Source organism: Passer domesticus, chromosome 1 (genome assembly GCF_036417665.1).
Source record: "Passer domesticus isolate bPasDom1 chromosome 1, bPasDom1.hap1, whole genome shotgun sequence".
NCBI classification, from domain to species: domain Eukaryota; kingdom Metazoa; phylum Chordata; class Aves; order Passeriformes; family Passeridae; genus Passer; species Passer domesticus.
In genome coordinates, this window is record NC_087474.1 from 127,640,481 (window position 1) to 127,659,139 (window position 18,659).

At 34.6% G+C, this 18,659-nt stretch overlaps 1 protein-coding gene across 14 annotated transcripts in view; it reads left to right on the plus strand.

Moving 5' to 3' along the window:
- Positions 1 to 18,659, plus strand: part of C1H8orf34 (chromosome 1 C8orf34 homolog) — a 190,485-nt gene that overhangs the window by 81,228 nt on the left and 90,598 nt on the right. For all 14 annotated transcript variants that reach the window (XR_010347424.1, XM_064388565.1, XM_064388593.1 and 11 more), the window contains one exon: positions 15,374 to 15,509. Coding sequence is in view for 13 of the 14 variants with exons in the window: in XM_064388565.1 (XP_064244635.1) it covers positions 15,374 to 15,509 (136 nt within the window). In the remaining variant the exon portion in view is untranslated. The remainder of the gene's footprint in view (positions 1 to 15,373; positions 15,510 to 18,659) is intronic.

Here is an 18,659-nt window from a genome sequence, read left to right on the forward strand (position 1 = left end):
TTGTGTATCTTAATTTCCCTGCCAGGCTGAATTTTAATTGTATTATATCTTGCAAGGTTTGTGCTTTTGCTATTCAATATGATACCAAGTGCAAGCCTGAATTTAAAATTTAGAAGATAAATGTAATTTTAAATGCTTCAAACAGCAAATAATATGCAAAGCAGTACATAACATGGCATAATACACACTTATTTGTTAAGTTACCTGTTCTTACTTGAAAACAGGATATTAAACTTAGACTAAACAGCTGTGGCTTGGCCTGACATTCTTTTTATAGAGTATTGCAGGTGAAAAACTTCTGAGAGTGTTCTATTTTATAAAATTAAATGAGAGTGGAATACTGGTTGTAATTGTTAAAATGAAAAAAGGGGAGAGGAAGAATAAACATGGGAAAGAAAGTGAAGTAGGAGCTAATTTATAGCTAAGTACAAAAGGAATGAATGAGTTTTCAGAAGGGGAACTCCTCTGATATGTTCAGAAATCAAAATGTAATTTGAAAAGCCTTGATAAAAATTAGGAGAGTGAGTTTGAAAACAAAGAAGTAAAAACCAAAGAAGCAAATAACTGCACTTCAACGCAGGTCTTCAGCCCACCTAAGATTGCAAGTATTTCATTTGTCTGTTTTGATTGTTGTCTTAAGAAATTACTTCCATCAGGTAAAATTTGGAGTGCTGCAGTAAAATCGTGGCTCCCCTGCAAAAAAAAGAGGATAGTTTCAAACACTCCAAGTCAGATACCACTACCACTGCCATCTTCTGTAAGTGTGAGCCATTTTGAGCAGGCCAAGAGTCTCCTTAGCCCTTGCTGTGGTCACAGAGTCGCTGTGGTTCACGTGGTCACTGTGGTACACAGTACCTTAGATTTGCAGGTTCCTTGTAGGAACTGCACTGTACCTGCTAACATCAAAAGCAGAGCTGCTCCCAGTGCCTGTTCTTGCATTGTCTTTAATGACCCAATAGTCACGAAGACGTCACTCTTTGTATGTGAATATACTGGCAGTAGGTGTTACTGTATCTAAGACATTTTGACTATTAATGTATCAATTATGAAGAAGGGCAAAATGTAGTGGAGACAAAAAGCATTCAGGACATGAGAAATTCACAAACAGAACAATTATTGGAGAGATAAATTGGGGTAATCATCACTTTATGTCATCACAAAACAGGAATGCTTGAAAGTAAATAAAAAATAACCTAAAGGAGCATTTCAGCTGAAGGCTGTTGTCAGTTATCATAAATAGCTTCCAGATCCTGTGCATAATTAGTGACAACTGGAAGGGTGAGGGAGAGACAAGTACAGTAAGAATACACTAAACAAGTCTGTTTAAAAAAAACAAAACATGGCCATGGGCAAAGATGAGGGAAGAAAGAGGAAATGTGCTAGATTTAAATATATCGATCCAAGTTATCATTGATATTAAATCATTTGAAGTCAATGGAATTGTAAAAAGTAAAAGTAGACACTGGAAGCTGTTTGACATAATTCTTTATTTGGGGTACTTTCCTTATTTCACTTTTTTTTTCCCCCTGCAGTTGGGACTGTTGGTTTAATCTAAATATCAATTTTTGAAGCAAATTTCTCTTCTAACATTCAGCTTTGGAGTTGTGCAAGTTTTGACAATTTCTGTGTATTCCTCTGATTTTACTAATGCAGTGATCTCAAGATAGTACATATAATATTTGTGCATAAACTAAATGCAAAGCAAGAGCTGTTAAAGTAAAATTAAAAAATTAAATTAAAATGCTATATTAAAACTAAATCCTAAAATTAATTTCTAATATATACCAAATATTCCCTCAAATTATAGGCTATAGGATTTCCATTTTGTATTCCAAGGAAAATAAAAATGATATTTTAAGATGACTTAGTATTGCTCTTTTCTATATAGATGTTTCCTGGTGATATCTTCTTCAACGTAAATAACAAGACATTACCCTGTTTTAATTTAACTGTTTTTATATCACAGACACTGAGTTAAAAACGAATACTAAGCTGTATTTTAAATTCAGATTTTCTCATTGCCTGCTTAAGAATTCCATGTCTGAACAAAAACCATCAGAGAAGATACTGCTGAGTCTGAGCTGAGTTCAAAATGAATGCAGCAAGAAAAAGATAACCTTCAGAGAGATGAGTTGCTTAGCCCTGCTTCTTTTGGGCCACACAAGCTTGGCTGCTGGCATAAGGATGGACCAATTAGTCAGCTGGCATGTGGGACAAGCAGGTCTGACTCTTCTTGCAGACTTTGTTTAGATTAAACTGATTGTGAAACTGCTCCTGGAGTAATTGAGGTCTTTGAACACACTTAGAAGAGTTAAGTGCTGGCTCCACTGCAGAAAAATATGAGTTTAGCCACTGATGCATGTTTATAAAGCCAAGGTTTTGCTGTGAGAGAGTGTGATCATGGCAAGAAAGATGGTGAGTCACCTTTGGAAGAATATGTAGAAGCGAGGATGGAAATGGTTAGCAAAATGTTGAGATACTGAGCATCTGAAAAAGAAATAAAAATTTATTAGGTTTTGTGTGTATGTATGTGATGTTAAATGCATAATGTTGGTACATTCCTGGACTAAACAGTAGAGGTTACAGTGTGCCTTTGTGGCAAAAGGAGTTTTGAACACAACGGTTTCATTTATTGGCTTACTGTTTTCTAGGTTATATTGATGTAGCCCAAATTTCTTCTCTGTAAAGAAATGGTTTCTTTGAAGTATCCAATAATGAAGGAATAAAATGGAAATAAAAATAATTATAGTTGTTCCATTGTTTTTAATTCTCTTCAGAGAAACTTTATGGTCCTGGGAATAATGAAATATAAATAAATGTAAAAATAATAGAATTTGTCAGTAATTGATTTTTAACCAGATACAAAGAGAGACAAATCCAATTGTGTCTTCCAAAATTTCTCCCTTTATTTTATTAAAACCAGAAGTTACAAGAAGATTGTTTTGTTTTGAATATGATAACAATAAAAGCTTGAAAAGGTGGTGTAAATGAAACTATAAAAGAAAAAAATGTTCTTAAAGGCATAATTAATAAATCAAGTGATAGTCACATATTTGTCCTTTTTAACATAAGAGCATATTTTCTGTTTGTCCAAAACATTCCTACACTATTGCAGAATTTTAAAATACTATTGACTTTAGTATTTTCCTATTTTTGAATCTATAAATGCTGACATTGAAATATGAAAGTAATGTTGCATGTAATCCTCTCTCAATCTTCCTTCAAGTTTCTTCTGATGAGTAGTTTCAGCTTCAAGTTTGTTCAGACAATTCAAGTATTGTCCAGTAGGCTAGAAAAAAAAATATTTGTACTATATAAAAGTGCATTTATTGTTTTAAATCATTATTACAAATCACTGTGTACTGTTTATGCAAAATGCAAATGAAGGCTAACTAATTTTATTCTCATATGTAATCTTTTGCCTAACTAAACTACAAACATGAAACTTTGAGATTGAGAATATAAGCCATGCTTGCCATGTGCATGTTTTACAGTCTTTTTGTGTAGCAATATTCCTCTTGTAGCACGCAGATTTCAGAGCACTGAAGGCAAACCAGCTGGTTTCATGGACTCAGGAGAACTGGGTGCATGTCCTGCACATGCCTTACACAGATCTTGCCATTCACTGTGATAGTTCCCTGTTATAGTACAAAGAAGTGACTAAACATTTATTTCCTTCCAACATTGAACTCTGAACCAAAGTCCTCATTTCTCTCCTACATGTAGAGAATACCGTCACTCCTAATTAGTGCTTGCATTAATGGAATTGTTTCCTCTTGCTCACCTGCCTCATCTCTAAAAGATTACTTTGGCACCTCACGGGAAAGTGCTTTTTCTTGACATATGGATTACTCTATTTTTATTTAGGATATTCAGAAGCTGAGTGAATATTTGTCATTTTTATGTATACAAATGAACTTTATTTATAATTTAATTCCTGTTTCTGACTCTCAGTCAGTTTCTTAGAGTATAAATGACTAAAAGTAAATGTGAGTTAATGTCTGTGGAGAGACAATTCCTCAGAGTGTCACAGATTTAATTATTCAATCACTATCACCTAACTGCAGAAGTACTCTAAGTAATGTTGGGGGTAGAGAAGACTTGTCAAGGTGTCTAACAGTAGTTTCCAGACCTGTTTCTCTATTTGGCTGTATGGGGAAATGTGTCCGTGTGGGGGATTTTATGAAATTATTTCATAGTTACTTGGATGTCCTCAGAGGAATAGAAAAAATCTTTTGACATATTTGAATATTTCTGAGAGGAACTTGTTTTCCTGATGTTTTTCAGGAAATGAGTAGCAACTGGGTTATGTCAGTCACAAATAATTTGGCTGAATTTATCATTGTGGGGTTTTTTATGAATACTCACATAATGATTTGATAAAAGCAATACTTTTCTGGGGTGAAATTTGTTCTAAAAATATGTCTGGTTACTGAGGCAAAATATTGTTAAGGTCTCACAAAGCAGTAGTTATTTTTTTGTCTTTGAATATAAATTTTCTATTGATGTGCTCAAAAGCATTGGTGAAATGGCTTGAATAATATATTTGCTTAAAGAACCTAAAATTGTCTGTTAAAACTTCCAAATTCTGTAACTATTGTAGTTATACCACCTGTGACTTGGGAATTATCTTTCTGATAGCATGTTTAGAATTTGTTAGGATTATATGGATTATATGGGTTTGATTTCTTTATATTGGCAAGAATTCACATCATATGGAACGTTCACATAGAGAAATGCTCCATAAGAAATCGAACGTTAATCTTATGGGGGACTTGGTGTGTTGGGAAGTTGTCAGCCTTCTGAGCTTCTTGAGCTTCTTAACCAGACTGTTTTGAAGTGCTCTTCTGAGAAGGAACTTTGATTGTACCTAGATAATTGGAAAGGTCATTTGGGAGTTGAGGAAAGTGTTTTTGTGGATATGCTGAAGAACTCACTGTCAGATGGTACAAACTGCTTCTTGTGTTTTGAGAAACTTAAGGACTGTTGAATTTGGAGGAATGTAATTTAATTGATGTGATGTAATTTTATGAAGGATCAAATGTACTTGTACACTAGTTTCAGTATAATATTTGTATCTGTAATATGGAAATTGATAAATTATTAAGTTTTGAAATTTTCTTTGAACCTATGGATCACCTTTCTAATTTATGTTAATTTCCAAAATATCAAGACTTATTCATTAGGTCTGCATTAATTTTAAAAGCTGTATCATAATATCAGATATAATTTAATTTATGCACATTACCATATTTAAGGAATTTTAAAACAGATGAGGAAAAGGTGATAAGAAGGTAAGATGCTGTGTGGATAACAAGCCTGATTTTAGTCTGCTTCTCATGTTCAAGCTTATTTCCAAGTTCAATTGTAATAGATTTTATCAGATTGACATTGCTCAGTTAAATAAGAAAAAAATAAAAGTCAATGATTATTTGCCACGTGTAATACTTTTTTAAAAAAATTGACAATTGTATCTTTAATGTGGTAACACATAATATTAAGAATCATATTTGGTAATATATTAGGAATGTGTTTCTGAAAATGTGAATATTCTCATAGAATCTCAATTTTGAAAAACTTCTGTGTCTTGAGAGAAGCAAAAGCAAAATTACAGTAAATTTTAAGGTTGTTAAAGCAGCAGTGGTGAGTCGCAGATGGGGTATCATTCTGTTAATGTAAAAATGATATCTTGTTTTCTTTTATTACTGATGCTTTGATAAACATGTTCATATTCTGACTTGTTAGTGTTACTGAAATACCAGATACCCCTCAGGGTTATGGTTCTCAGAGAAGGGCTGAGCCTAACTGAATATGAAAGCTTGTTTTTGTTGGAAAAGGTGATCCTACTTCCTCCTTTGTTCCTTCAGGCAGAGTTGTAGGCTCCTATTGTTTCTTTTAGATGGATCTTAATGCTTGAACCTTCAGTGTGTCGAGGCAGCTCTGCAACTCTGCCAACACACATGCAGAAGGTTCCACCAAAAATACAGTATTTTTCATTTGCATTTGTACCAGAGTCAGGTAAAAATCAAGCACTGATATCACTGGGAATGGTAGAAAGGGGTAAGAGCGCAGGAATAAATGGGACTTCACCACTGGAAACAAGCTGTTGGAATACAGAACTGCATCCTGAGTGGCTGCAGGTTAGCACCTTGGAGTTTGACCTCATTCATCCACCATTTGAGCTAACAGTATTTCAGGCCTAGTGAGCTTTGCTAGTGTGCCTGAAGATCGAAAACCATTAATTACTTGGCCTTTTTGTGTTGACCTAACTTTCTTCTTGGTGCAGTGCTGCCTGTTTGCTTTTGGTTTGAAATACATCTTTCCTGCTGTTGGGGTTTTTTCTTTATTTTCTCTGTTCTTCCTTTTGATATGGTTTGTATGGTGGCTTTGTCTTTATTTCATTTTTAGCTTTTCTAACAGTCAAACTGCCTGCAGTCTAGGAAATCAGTACAGATGGTTGTTTTTGAGAAGGAAAATACAATAAATTAGTAATTTATCTTCTGTGATACAATGTACTCTTTTCTGCTGCCTCCATCCAGCATGATTGTGCTTCCTAACGTGTTGTGTTTCCTTCACCCTTTTTTCAGCGCTCTTAGAGGAACATTTGATATCTGATGTTGAATTGGCTTTCCAGTCTAGAATCTCTGGCTCCCTCTCAGTCAGTGATCTTGTAAATAGAGTGGTTGGCCTGCGGTTTTTATCCTCCTCGGGAAAAGGACATTCAGTGAGTGCCAGGGGATGTGGTTCGCATCTGTTCCACTGCTGTGGACCCCAAAGTTAAAGACATCTCAAGATCTACCTGAGTTTCACAGCTCTCAATTTAAGGAGCTGAAACCCAAAAGGGAGAAACTTGAAATACTTAAGATAAATTTTCAGTCTGTGGAGTCATGGAAAATTTCCCTTGAGTTCAATGGAGTCATGATTAGTGTTAGTGTGTCTTGAGAACCAGAATTGTCAGATAAAATTTTCTGATTGATTTTCAAAATGGTTTTAATCTTCTGAAATGAGATATTCTGGAGAAATAAGTTGTTCATTTCCAGAAGATAAAGTAGTGTTGAGTAAAAACAAATGCATCTCTGTGATGTTTAAGATACTAGGCTTGAACTAACATTGCATGACCCAGCATGCTGTAATGAGTGATTTGTTTTTAGGCAATTATTTTGTCCTGCAATATTCAATGAAAGCGTAGCAAACAGATGTGTTATATGTACCACTAGACCATTTTCCATTTCAGCCAGGTCTTTGTCTTGCATTGCAGAATGCTTGTACAAGCATTGCAGCAAAACCAAAACCTTAATTTTCTCCTTTCCAAACCAAAAGCATGAGGAAACATAAGCCAATGAACTCATAGGTTACACAAAGAAATGTAACAGAATAAACTGCACCTATACAATGTTTCCAACTGCACGTGTTTTTCCATAACTTAAACTTTATTTAAAAAGCATTTACTTCTCTTTATTAAAACAAGAAAAAAATATTTGAAAACTGTGTGGTATATTTGAAACCTTATTAAATGATTAATCTATTGGATGTGTGCAATGTTTTTGACATACCTGCTAGTTTATATGTTTGACCCAACTGGGGAGATAAAATTTTTTTCTGCCCTCTTTGGAAAGATGTCAGTGGTATGAATTTAATCAATGAGTGAGGAAGAGCATGTACTGTCAACTGTGATGCCATTGGTATGCTGATGGTATCCAGCTCAGTGTCTGCTTCTCGGAGTATAGACAGTGCAGTCTTCCAGATGTCCCAGTGTCTGGCCAAAATAAGGATAGTGATACAAAACAGATGGTCTTGTCTCAGGACCAAGCAGAGTTGATACAAGCTGATAGAGGGATGGGGCTGGAAGAAATGGCAGAGCCTTGGTTGTTGGATGCCATGCTATACTCATTCTCATCCTGGATTCACAGCAGAAGAAGGAGAGCAGTTTTCTCTTTGCAGCTGGGCAGAAGTTGAAGAGCAATAGAAAAGATCCACAGTATATTTCTTCTAGTTTTTTTTAGCTAAGAGCTTTGCTGATTATTGTAGAATTACTTAAGTAGTTACTGTCTCAGTCAGGACTTCAATTAACTGAGAGCTCACTAGGAGCTTTCACATTCAACATAGGAAGTTGCTAAATTTGCCTGTGCACACAGAGAGTTTAGAGATTTCATTTCTTTTTCTCTGCCTGCCCAAACTGTCCAGTCTGAGATCACTCATATATTAGTCCCTAAATTGACTGGAACTTTTATAGCATAATAGGTGCAATAGCGCCTGACTGAAGGGCACTTTTTCTGAAATGGGATATGTGCTAGTTTATTAGTAGAAAATTTAAGCTGCATAAGCACAAGGCTTCTTACTTATTGTAGCTCTCTTTCATGAAGAAAATTATTTAAGTAAAAGTAAAATGTTTTACTTTTACTTAAATAATTTTAATTTTAAAAATGTTGGGGAAATAGAGATATTTGCACTGTAGGAATTTTTGATGTGTGTAGGTTTATGAGAGGGAGCATACTGGCACTCCAAAAATCTTTGGACAAACAGTTTTGTTTTGTTTAAAAAAGTCCTCTTGGAAGGTTCTGTGTTACTGTGTTTGGCATAAGATTATTTGTAATTTTTATGCTTTGCTTCAACTTTCATTTTAATAAAAGGTGTATGAATTTCCACTGGCCTCTCAACAACCTAGCTAAGATTAATCCAGCCAAGGGACTGGTAGAGTAACTTATGTGGCTGCAAAGAGATATGAATGCAGCGCTCAGTGTAAAAATTGGTTCATAAAATGCTAAACAAGATAATATTTTGTCTGATTGGCTGAAAATGCACTGTAGTTGCTCTATGTTTTGAGAGGAATATTGAACTAATGAGTTAGCTCATTTTTGTAAAACTTCATATAAACAGCATGCAGATTATCAGCTTAATTCAAAATAGACTTAATGAATAAATAGGTAAGCAATAATGTAATGTGAAATTCAGTATAACAGATATATATTGTAAGGCACATCTGTACTACGTTAACCAAGTGCACGTCAAAATATTGCCGCTTTCTCCCGTTTGTTAAAAATAAAAAACCACAAGCTGAAATCTTTTAAATATACATTCTTTTCTAATGCTTTGATATATTTGTTATGATTGAAAAAAAACTTAGCGATTTAAACACTGCTTTTTCTATTATTATGAAAAAGCTTTTTTTTGGTAGTTTTCTTTAAGAATGCAGAGTTGAACTGTGGCCCAAATTGCATACAAGTATCGGGGTTGCAGGAACGAGTGACATCGGAATTGGAGCTAATTAGAAACATTGATCAAAATTTGCTTTTAATTTTAAAAGTTGTTTAAGTTAAAACTTAAGTGAAAAAAAAAAAAAGAAAAAATTACCAATGGAAAGCATTAAAAGACATTTCTTTAGATGCCTTCTGAACTCCAGAGTTTCAGGTGGTTTTGTGTATTATCTCATTATGAGCTTTTTGAGATACTATATTGTTACAGTGCAAGCACTGATGTGCAGTTACAGCAATTGCAGTAATGCATTGTAGAATGCGATGTAACAAGTGAAATATTCTAAATTTTATTTTATTGGTCATGTAGAAGTAATTAAAATACTCCAAACAATACTAGATTCCCATTAATGTAAAAGTAAAGTTTTTAAAATAATTAATTAGCACAGAATGAAACTTCCTAATTAATAGTTTAGACCATTGAGTTTGAAATCCCTGCTGGTAAGGAGCAACAATAGTTGTTTAGTCAGTTATTGTTGCTGAACTGGTGGGTGAGCAGTGGTTATTTGGTGATACTAGATCCTTGGGTTACCAGTAGGGTAATGATAAGAGAGCACAACGCTAATTCTTATGAACTGTGATTATAGACTTTCTCATGTAAATAAAACGAGACCATAATGTGCTCTGAAGCCCTTGCACTGCATTTAGAGATGCTCTCATAAGTTGATGTTCCATCAGTCTTGCCTACAATTACTTGTTTTCAGTCAAATATAACTATTACAGCTTGTGGGAAAAGGGAGAATAAGTAGGAACTCTGTGGGCCAGTTCTTCATGTAGTTTTCTAAGATACTGAAGTGTTTAATGAAACTAAACACACACACATCTTTTAACACACACATCTTCATCAGAAAAGGCTACTTCCTATGTCAATTCCAATCCCAGCTGGTGGAAAATAGGAAGAGGGACATACTGAAGAAAGATTCCTTTCACTCTTGCTGATTAAAAGTGAGAACTCAAATCAGTGCTTCGTTGTATATTTCAGTAGCTGAAACAATGCTGCTTTCCCTACTCCCATGTTGGTTTAGTGGTTTTTAGACTATGGTGTGAGATTCTGCTAAATTGGCTCTGACAACTGATACAGGAAGATGTAGGCATGCAAAACCAAGGACTCAGCAGCATCATGTTTCAATTGGCTTTCTGTGCATCTGTCAGTGAAAGCACAAATGTTATGGGAATTTATTGTCAACTTGTGATGCTTCTTAAGTAAGATGTCTTTAAACGATGTGTTCAAAAATCTTAGATACACCTAAGGAGTGAAAGTCTGCTGAGGTATTTATTTAGAATGACATTTGTATCAAAAGTCCATGGCACGGGTCTGAACTAAGTGAAATTCTGGTATTTTAAGATGTTCATCAAAAAACATCTTAGAACATATGTACCAGACTAACAGCATTGTCTGCTCCATGACACTGAAAAAACAAAATAAGATGTCCCACAGTTAGTGTACAGCAGAAGATAACTCTGGTTTTGCATCTGTCAAAGCAAATATTTAAAATATCTTTTTAAATTTAAAGGAGTGGAGCATCAGATAGTCCAAGTTCATGATTCTTCCTAGTCCGGAAGTCTACTTTGTGCTTGCCCCAATATTTTGTTAAGAATTATTGTGGTCTTTTGTTGTAATCTCTTGATATTTGGCAAGATAATTTATCTAAAACAAAGAGGATTGGTTAACATATTAAGACACATAAAAATATTACATATAAAGCTGCTTAGATTCCACAAGCAGAACTTCTATCAGCGGAGGATTTTGTTGATTTGAGTTTTTTGGGTTGGTTTTTTTTGTTTGGTTTGTTGTTCTATTTTTGGCTTTTTTTTTTTTATTGGTTAGGGGGGCTTTTGTTTGTTTTCAGATGGGATTAGTAGAGCATACTAAGAGTCTGTGCTTCACCCAACAATGCCTTGACAAATCAATGCTATATACAAGGAATGCATCAATGTGTACTGCAATGTAAGAACACTACCCCGAAGAATTCATTGCTTCAATGAATGAGACATTATTTTACTGATGCACCAGGATTGCCTGGTGCCATGCAAGAATATAAGTCAGAATTAATTATCTGAATTTTTACTCTCACATGAAAACATTTGGTGCTTTTTTTAATATTAGACTGAACAGATAAACTGAGCTGCCATAGACTTTTTCCAGCATTGAATCTTAAACTTCTTCAAGTACTCCTGGGAAATTACTACATATTTTATAATGGAGGAAGGAGACAAAAGTGACTGGATCATAGAAAACAATACAACATATCTGATTTCATGAGCCTTCTGTGCAATTAAGCTTTCACTGTATTTTATAGAAATTTTGCATGAGAAGAGCTCTGTCCTTAAAGTGAATGGTGTGCAAATCTTGTGCTTATAAGATGATTCCACAATCTGTTATCCCAAGACAAGAAGCAATCTTGCACAGTTTTTGGAATACTTGGCACTAGTGAGTGCCTCTTTCTCTCTCCCCATCCATTCCTCCAAAAAAGAAAGTAAGTAAATAATTGCAAACAATGTCCTGTTTAAAAACATGACCTTGTTATTGGGCTATATTCTTGTTTAGTTGAAGTAGGTAACTTCTTTCCCCTCCCCTTTTTGGTGAAAATTTTCTATATAAAAAAATCACAATGAATTAAGCTTAGCACAGCATTATTGTTAATCTAGAAAACATCTGGTTCTCTGCTATGCTATATTACACTTCTGATCTTTATCTCACTTCCAAGTATTTTTGTGTATTGTTGTAGCAAGGCATAAAGATTGCAGCGGTGTGAATTCCTTTTGGTAAATTGCTGATTTGAGGAAAATGTCAGGTTCTTTTTGCTTGGTTCACATGTAATTTTTTTAACACACAGCACATATTTAATGGAAATTGCCATAGGACCGAAGCTGGGTCTTCACGTACCCTTTCTAGAGAATAGCAGACAGTGAACATTAAATCACAGAAATACAGTGAATAATCATACATTAAAATAACAAACTTTTATTAGCATAAATGAGATTGTTTCGCTTATGTGAACGTTCAGCCTATCACTATGCAAAGATAACAATTTTCTAAGGATTTGAGAAATTTCACTGTATTCTTGTCTTTTGTGGCAGAAGCAGTCACCAGCTTGGCTTTTTTTTCTCTCTTTTCTCCATGAATTACCTCATTGCTGCTCAATAAAAGCACAGAGCCACTCAGCTGTATCATCACTAGTCGGTCTAGCAAAGAATACAAAGAAAGAGAAAGGATTTGGTGTCCAGACCCTGTAACTGTATTGACTCTCTAATGAAATCCTATTTTGCTAAGACTGGTTCTTTCCAATAGGAACATCTGAACCTTTGGAGTTCTTTTTTTTAACTCTTAAAAAGCGGTATTGCATTAACTGACTGTATTTATTTTAATAACTTTCTTATTTGTGGTCAAATATTTTTCTGCAAAGCATACATGAATTATTGAACAATATGCACACATACACTCAGAGTTTGGCACTAAAATTTCTGCATGATTCATTGTTTTACTGCTGCTAGGTTTTGTTGTTTTATTGGGTTTTGGTTGTTTGTTTTTGTTTAAATTAAAAGCCTTCAATAATGGATGGGGTTGATCTGGAAGATGGCATATAAACTTGCTTACCATCTCAAAAATTCCCTTCCAAAGTTATGGGTATTACAAAGCAGCCAGCTTCTCCAAGCTCAGTTGCTTTAGTGAGAAAATGTTCAGTAACTGTACTGTAGGTATCCAGGAGAAACTGAAATAATTTCATATCAATGCAGAGATGCAGTAATGAAATTAAATCAAATGCTGCAGTTATTCTTTGGATTTGGTAGATGGAGTTACACTTGTATTTACTTGTATTATTGACAGCTTTTTGTAGTTTGCTATGGACAAATACCATCCAGTGTTGAATTAGATCAACTAAAATCCTTGAGAAAAATAACAGTTGTATATGAGGTAGATTTTTGGTATTTTAAATCTGCATTTTGTATGCACATTACTGCTGTTATTCTAAAAGCATTTGACAATAAATCAATACTGTATATTATTCTGCCTGTTTGTCCATTGGCTCCTACTACAGGCAGCTCTTGAATCCACATTTCTTGCACAAAGTTTCACTTAATTTTCTTTTGAGAGAAAAAGGCTGGTAGTTGACTAAAAATGACAAAAAAGGTATGAGTTTGATATCCAAATTCAAATATAAAAGGTATCATGGAGGCCAGCCTATATCACTACTTTGTTGAAACACTTGGCAGCAGAGTACCAAAAGTTAATCAAGCAAAGAACAGTTGAAAACCTTATTTAAAGAAATCACATCTGCTTAGTGGGAGAAAAACCTGAGGCATATGCTTCAGTTTCTTTTAAGCTGTAATTCATCCAGTGGTTTACATCTGTTAAAAAGTATGGAACTTTTCACACCTCTTTAAAGCACAATTAAACTGTATTTATTTTAATACATAATGTGTTCCAAATATGTAATACCTTTTCTGAAATGACTCATAGGTAGTTGATTTCATAGCTCTCTATCATATAACCTTCCAGGTCCTTTGAATTACTTTGTGTATTAACCATATATGAAATTTAAAGTAAAAGGTGTTGAAATGGTGTAAAATGATGCCAGAAACTTCACTACACTTGTCAATTTATATCAAGGCAACAAATTGGCTGGGAGGGGTGGTGGTGGGGAGAAGAGTTTTCTTAAGCAGTAAAATAAAACATTACAGAGAAGAAAATGTAGTTCAAGGACTTCAGTCACAAATTTTTCATGTGAGTTTAGCCTAGCTGTTATTGGCTGTTGCTTGTTAAAATCCATGTCTCCCCAAAAGAGTGTTGTTAACAGGGCTTTATCCCAATAATCTGACCACATTGCCCTGAGTTTAAAGCACAGTGGTAAGAGTAGGGTCTATGAACTGTAGAAGACAACCAGACCAACTACCCATTTTGGGTAGAGATCTGGGGGATTGTATCTCATTCTTTTGTGTTTGAAAACCAACTTGGTTCTTCACTGTGTATCTATAATGACTACTTGTGTATTTTAAATTCTAATTAATTCAATTAATTAGGCTCCTTTGATTTTAAAGTTGTCTGTGACTTTTCTTCATCTGATATTGGGATTTAAAATATTTATGTACCTCCTGCTTAATTCAGATCCTTTAACATTAGGTTTCTTTTGTAAACATAAATATATGAAAATACATGTGTATAGAATATCTGAAAGACATTTTAATCAGATGATTATATACTGTGTACCATAAACCACATGCATCAGTCAGTACATGGAATGATTACATGGTCAGTATATGGTCATTTAATAGAAGCTAGCCAGTGCTTTGCTTGTTAACATTTCAGCTAGAGTCTAATCAAGTTATAAACAACTGAAAATTTGGCTTTATAGATACATGAGGCATAGAGAACTTCTGTTAGCAAAAAATATTGTGTGTTTTGTGTTAGCAAAAAATATAGAAATTAATCTTGAAAGACTGGCCTGACTGTAAACCAAGAGAATTCATTTACAGTCTAGCTGAGCTACTGTATTCCAGTGTCATCTTGGGAAAAAATTCTCTGAGACCTTCTTCTGTCTTCCTTCAAAATGTGAATGATTTTACAGTCGTTGAAAATTCCGTTTTTATTGTGAGTTGCCTATATTACAGGAATATGTAATATTTAGGATTTAAGTATGCGTGTTATGATCCCTTTCAATGTGGTATATATGTCCATGTCATATTTTGTGGGTTTAGCAGAACACTTATTTTAGCAATATTTTTTCACTGCTAAGTGAATAGATGATGAAAAAACCACAGAGGAATAGCATACATTAAAAAAATTATTTTTGTCTTCAATATGTCTAGTGTCAAATAGAGCTATTGGACAGCATCTCTTGATGACCAGTTTTTTAGAAATGAACCAGATAAATAAAGATTTTTAAAATATGCAGCATGGTTTGAATGTGGAAATGATACAGAATATTTAAGGAACCCCTTATAAGACAGTGATAATATATAAAAATAAAAATGCTCTCAAATGTCTTTTCCTGTTAGTATGCAAGTAATTGTCTTCTTCCCCATTTTTGAGCAGTTCCATTTTTTAGTGATTCTGCAGGTAAGGCTTTTTTATTGCTGCAAAATTTAATCATGTGTTCATCCCATTGTTCTGTCTTTTGCAGAGGATCTTGATGATCTCAGAATGGAAGGAGTAACAAGTGTGGTGTCTTCTGGGAGCAAATTCAATCAAACTCGAAGTGCTCATACGGCTGAGCCTCAAGCAAAGGTCACATTGAATATATGTGCAAGATGTGCCAGGTAAAATCAAAACAAAACCAGATCATGCTAACCAATACGTTTTTTTCCTCCAGGTATTTGGCTGTGTTTTGTGCTTATGGACCAGGTGATGACCTCTTCTGTGCTAAAAAAAAAATAATTACTTAGCTACTGGCTACCCTATGACCTCTGGCATTTGAATTGTGCAACTTATGTTTAGGCTTGATATGTTGCATTGACAGTGAATCAAAGAATGTAGTTAAGTCTTAGGCCTTGCTTCACAGCTTGAAACTATTTTGAGGCCTTCCGTCTCTGAATTTCATTAGTTATTTGAGCTTCTGTGGTTTTTCGGGGGATGAATCAGGGAATTTAAGGGTTCAAATCCAATTTGAAAAGCACCTGTATAAATGGAGATTTAGTTGCACAGGTGCAGTTCAGGATTTCAAATAGTTGCTTCTTAGCACTTTATAATCTCATCCTGTTTCACCTCTGAGAAATAATTTAGTCAGGTTGAACCCCTTTTGGTTTTGACAGCTGGCAATAATTTTTACATTTACAGTATGAAGACCAAATAAACAGGTTAGTATTCCTGTAGCTTAGTCAACTCGAGAATGCAACACTAACAGAAACCCCTTAAATCTCCTGGATGAATTCTTCTATGTAGACAAAAGCTCATTTGGAGAAAGGATTTAAGCCTGTTTAAATGACAAAACTAGCCTTCTCACCCTTCTGTTAATGGTTCAGATTAACAAGAACAATATAGAGGCATGCCAATTTTATCTGCCTGCCTTTGCCAGTGGCTGCTCTATTGTGTAGTTTGAGAGCGGATTAGCCGATTGTAAATAAAAAAGCAACCTGTGGTGAAATTAAGTCAAAAGTTTGGCCATATGCCACCCTACTTTTTTCTACTTTTTCCCCCATTTTGCTCATAAATTACTACTTTTCTAAAGCTCTTACATAGACATACAAGACATGCTTCAAGACATTTTCTGATGCTCTGGAAGCACAACTACAGGCAGAACTGAATCATTCATGCAATAGCATCTCTAGCAGGGTGGTGGAGCCTCAGGGAACTTCACCTCACAGTACTGTCAGAGCAGCAGTGACTGGGTGACTGGATGGCCTTGTAATTCTGGGGAGTTTTGCTTGTCAGCAGTGTGGCCTTATGCTTTAAGAAAAGAGCAAACATGCAAGTAATGGAATTCTTCCCAATTGATAAAACAAATTGCTTGTGTTGTAAAATGTTTACAAACAACTGTCTACATGAAAGTGTGGCACATTTTTTCGCCTGGCATCCCTAGTCCATGGATTAAGAAGTAAAGATGCAAGGAATATAGAAACCTTAAGTTCTCTAAATTCTGAAGTTCTGAACTTACATAACATCTTTTATGGATTACTATGAAGGTTAATTAAATTTTGAATTCCCTTAAGTAGCTGCTAACAGCAGGTGCCAAAATACTATATATTCTCTCAGTCCTGCACACCAGGGAACAAAGGGCTCAGATCTTGAGCCAAACCTAGCAACCTTGGCCATTGGTATTGTTCTTTAACTGCATGTAATAAACAATTCTGCCCTTTAAAATATGAGCTGTGAGAGAGATCTCACAAAATCCCTTTTGTCACTTCACTTATCAGGGAATGCAAAATAATGCTTTATTTTGCCTGTGCACCTTCAATGATTTCCCTACCGTGTTTAAGGAAATAAGTGGGTGATACCTTCATGACTGTGGTGATTCTTCTTACTCTTGTTGCAGTTGAGCAGTTTCTTTAAACTTTGGAGGAATTAAAAAAATTCATCATTTCTTTAGGAGAAAGAGAAGTAAAAAGAGACAAACGGGTATTTCTGTTGTGCTCAGTAGTGAGGAAACTGGCATTTTTTTCTTCAAGGTGATAAAGTCTATCAATTCTTTTATAGCATTCCTTCCTTCTTAGTGAGGACACCTTTCCTCTCTTCAAGACAGTTATTAGTGCAATTAGCTCTTTCTTTAGTACCTTCACAGGGGTTTAACCTGGAGCCTTTTTGCAGCAGATGAAGTAAGGGGTACAGAGAGTTGCATGAAACAAGTGGCTTTGAAGACATGAAGACAATTTTCTTTCTTGTTTGATTCCAAGACCAATTAGACTGTCTGTTAGTCAATGATATAGCCATTGAAAATACTGTGCTATAAAATTAGAGTTTGAGTATTTGGATCATCTCACTGAATCAGTTTCTCAGTGTTGGCCTTTGTTACCGTTGTTATGACAAAGACTAATATTTAATATAAGGTCAGAATACAGAAACTATTAGAGTATTAATTTGTTTTAGAAATTCTATTTTTATGTTTTCATGTTCCATTTTCTAAGTAGTCTCATGTGCTGTACAGTGTATATATAAGTACTGGGTAATTTGATTGTAGACATGTTTGAATTCAATTTAAAAAGAAGTTAATAAAAGCTGTTATGCATGCTTTTGGTTACAATTAAACAGGTATCTTTCCTCTTAATGTTACTAATTTTTCAGTTGTACAAAGCGATTTGAAATGATTTGAGCTACTAAAGGCAATGGTGTCGTATAGATAATAGGCCTTGTCAAGTCAGATTACCAGATTAGGTTTGCTGAAGGTATTTTGGCTGTCATTAGGAGAAATGCGACTTTTTGCTTGAAGTTTAATTGGCAGAGTTCCATATATTAGGAAACATGTGTCTTGGCTCATACAAAAAGTTGAATTTTACTCATACATTTGCATAATTGATTTCTTTCAATCTTGATGTATTTTTTAAAAAATGCTTTGCTTTCATTACGCTCTACTCAATTTACGTTCTGTGACACCTCCTTCAGAAGTTTTCCTGCTTTCTTGGATATATTGGAGCTTTTCTGAGAGATGTTTATTAAAACAATTGAAGGAGTTTTTCAGTACTAGCTTTAAGTAATTTGGCTTAGTATTTTGTATCTCATCTGGAAAGGACAAATATTCTTATTGAAGTTCCACCCTATTTCTTCATTAAAATAGTGTGTAAGTTTTGGATGCTCTTGCTTCTAGGATTACATTTTCTTAATAGATCGTTAGCTCTCTGTCATTATTTGAGAATTAGAGTGAACAAGTCTATGGCTATGTGTAGGTTACATTAGCCTGAGAAGAGTGCTGTTTTCATTTTGTATGCCTCATAAAACCACCTGCAGTAGGGTGCAGCTATATGTCTTCTATTTCTGTG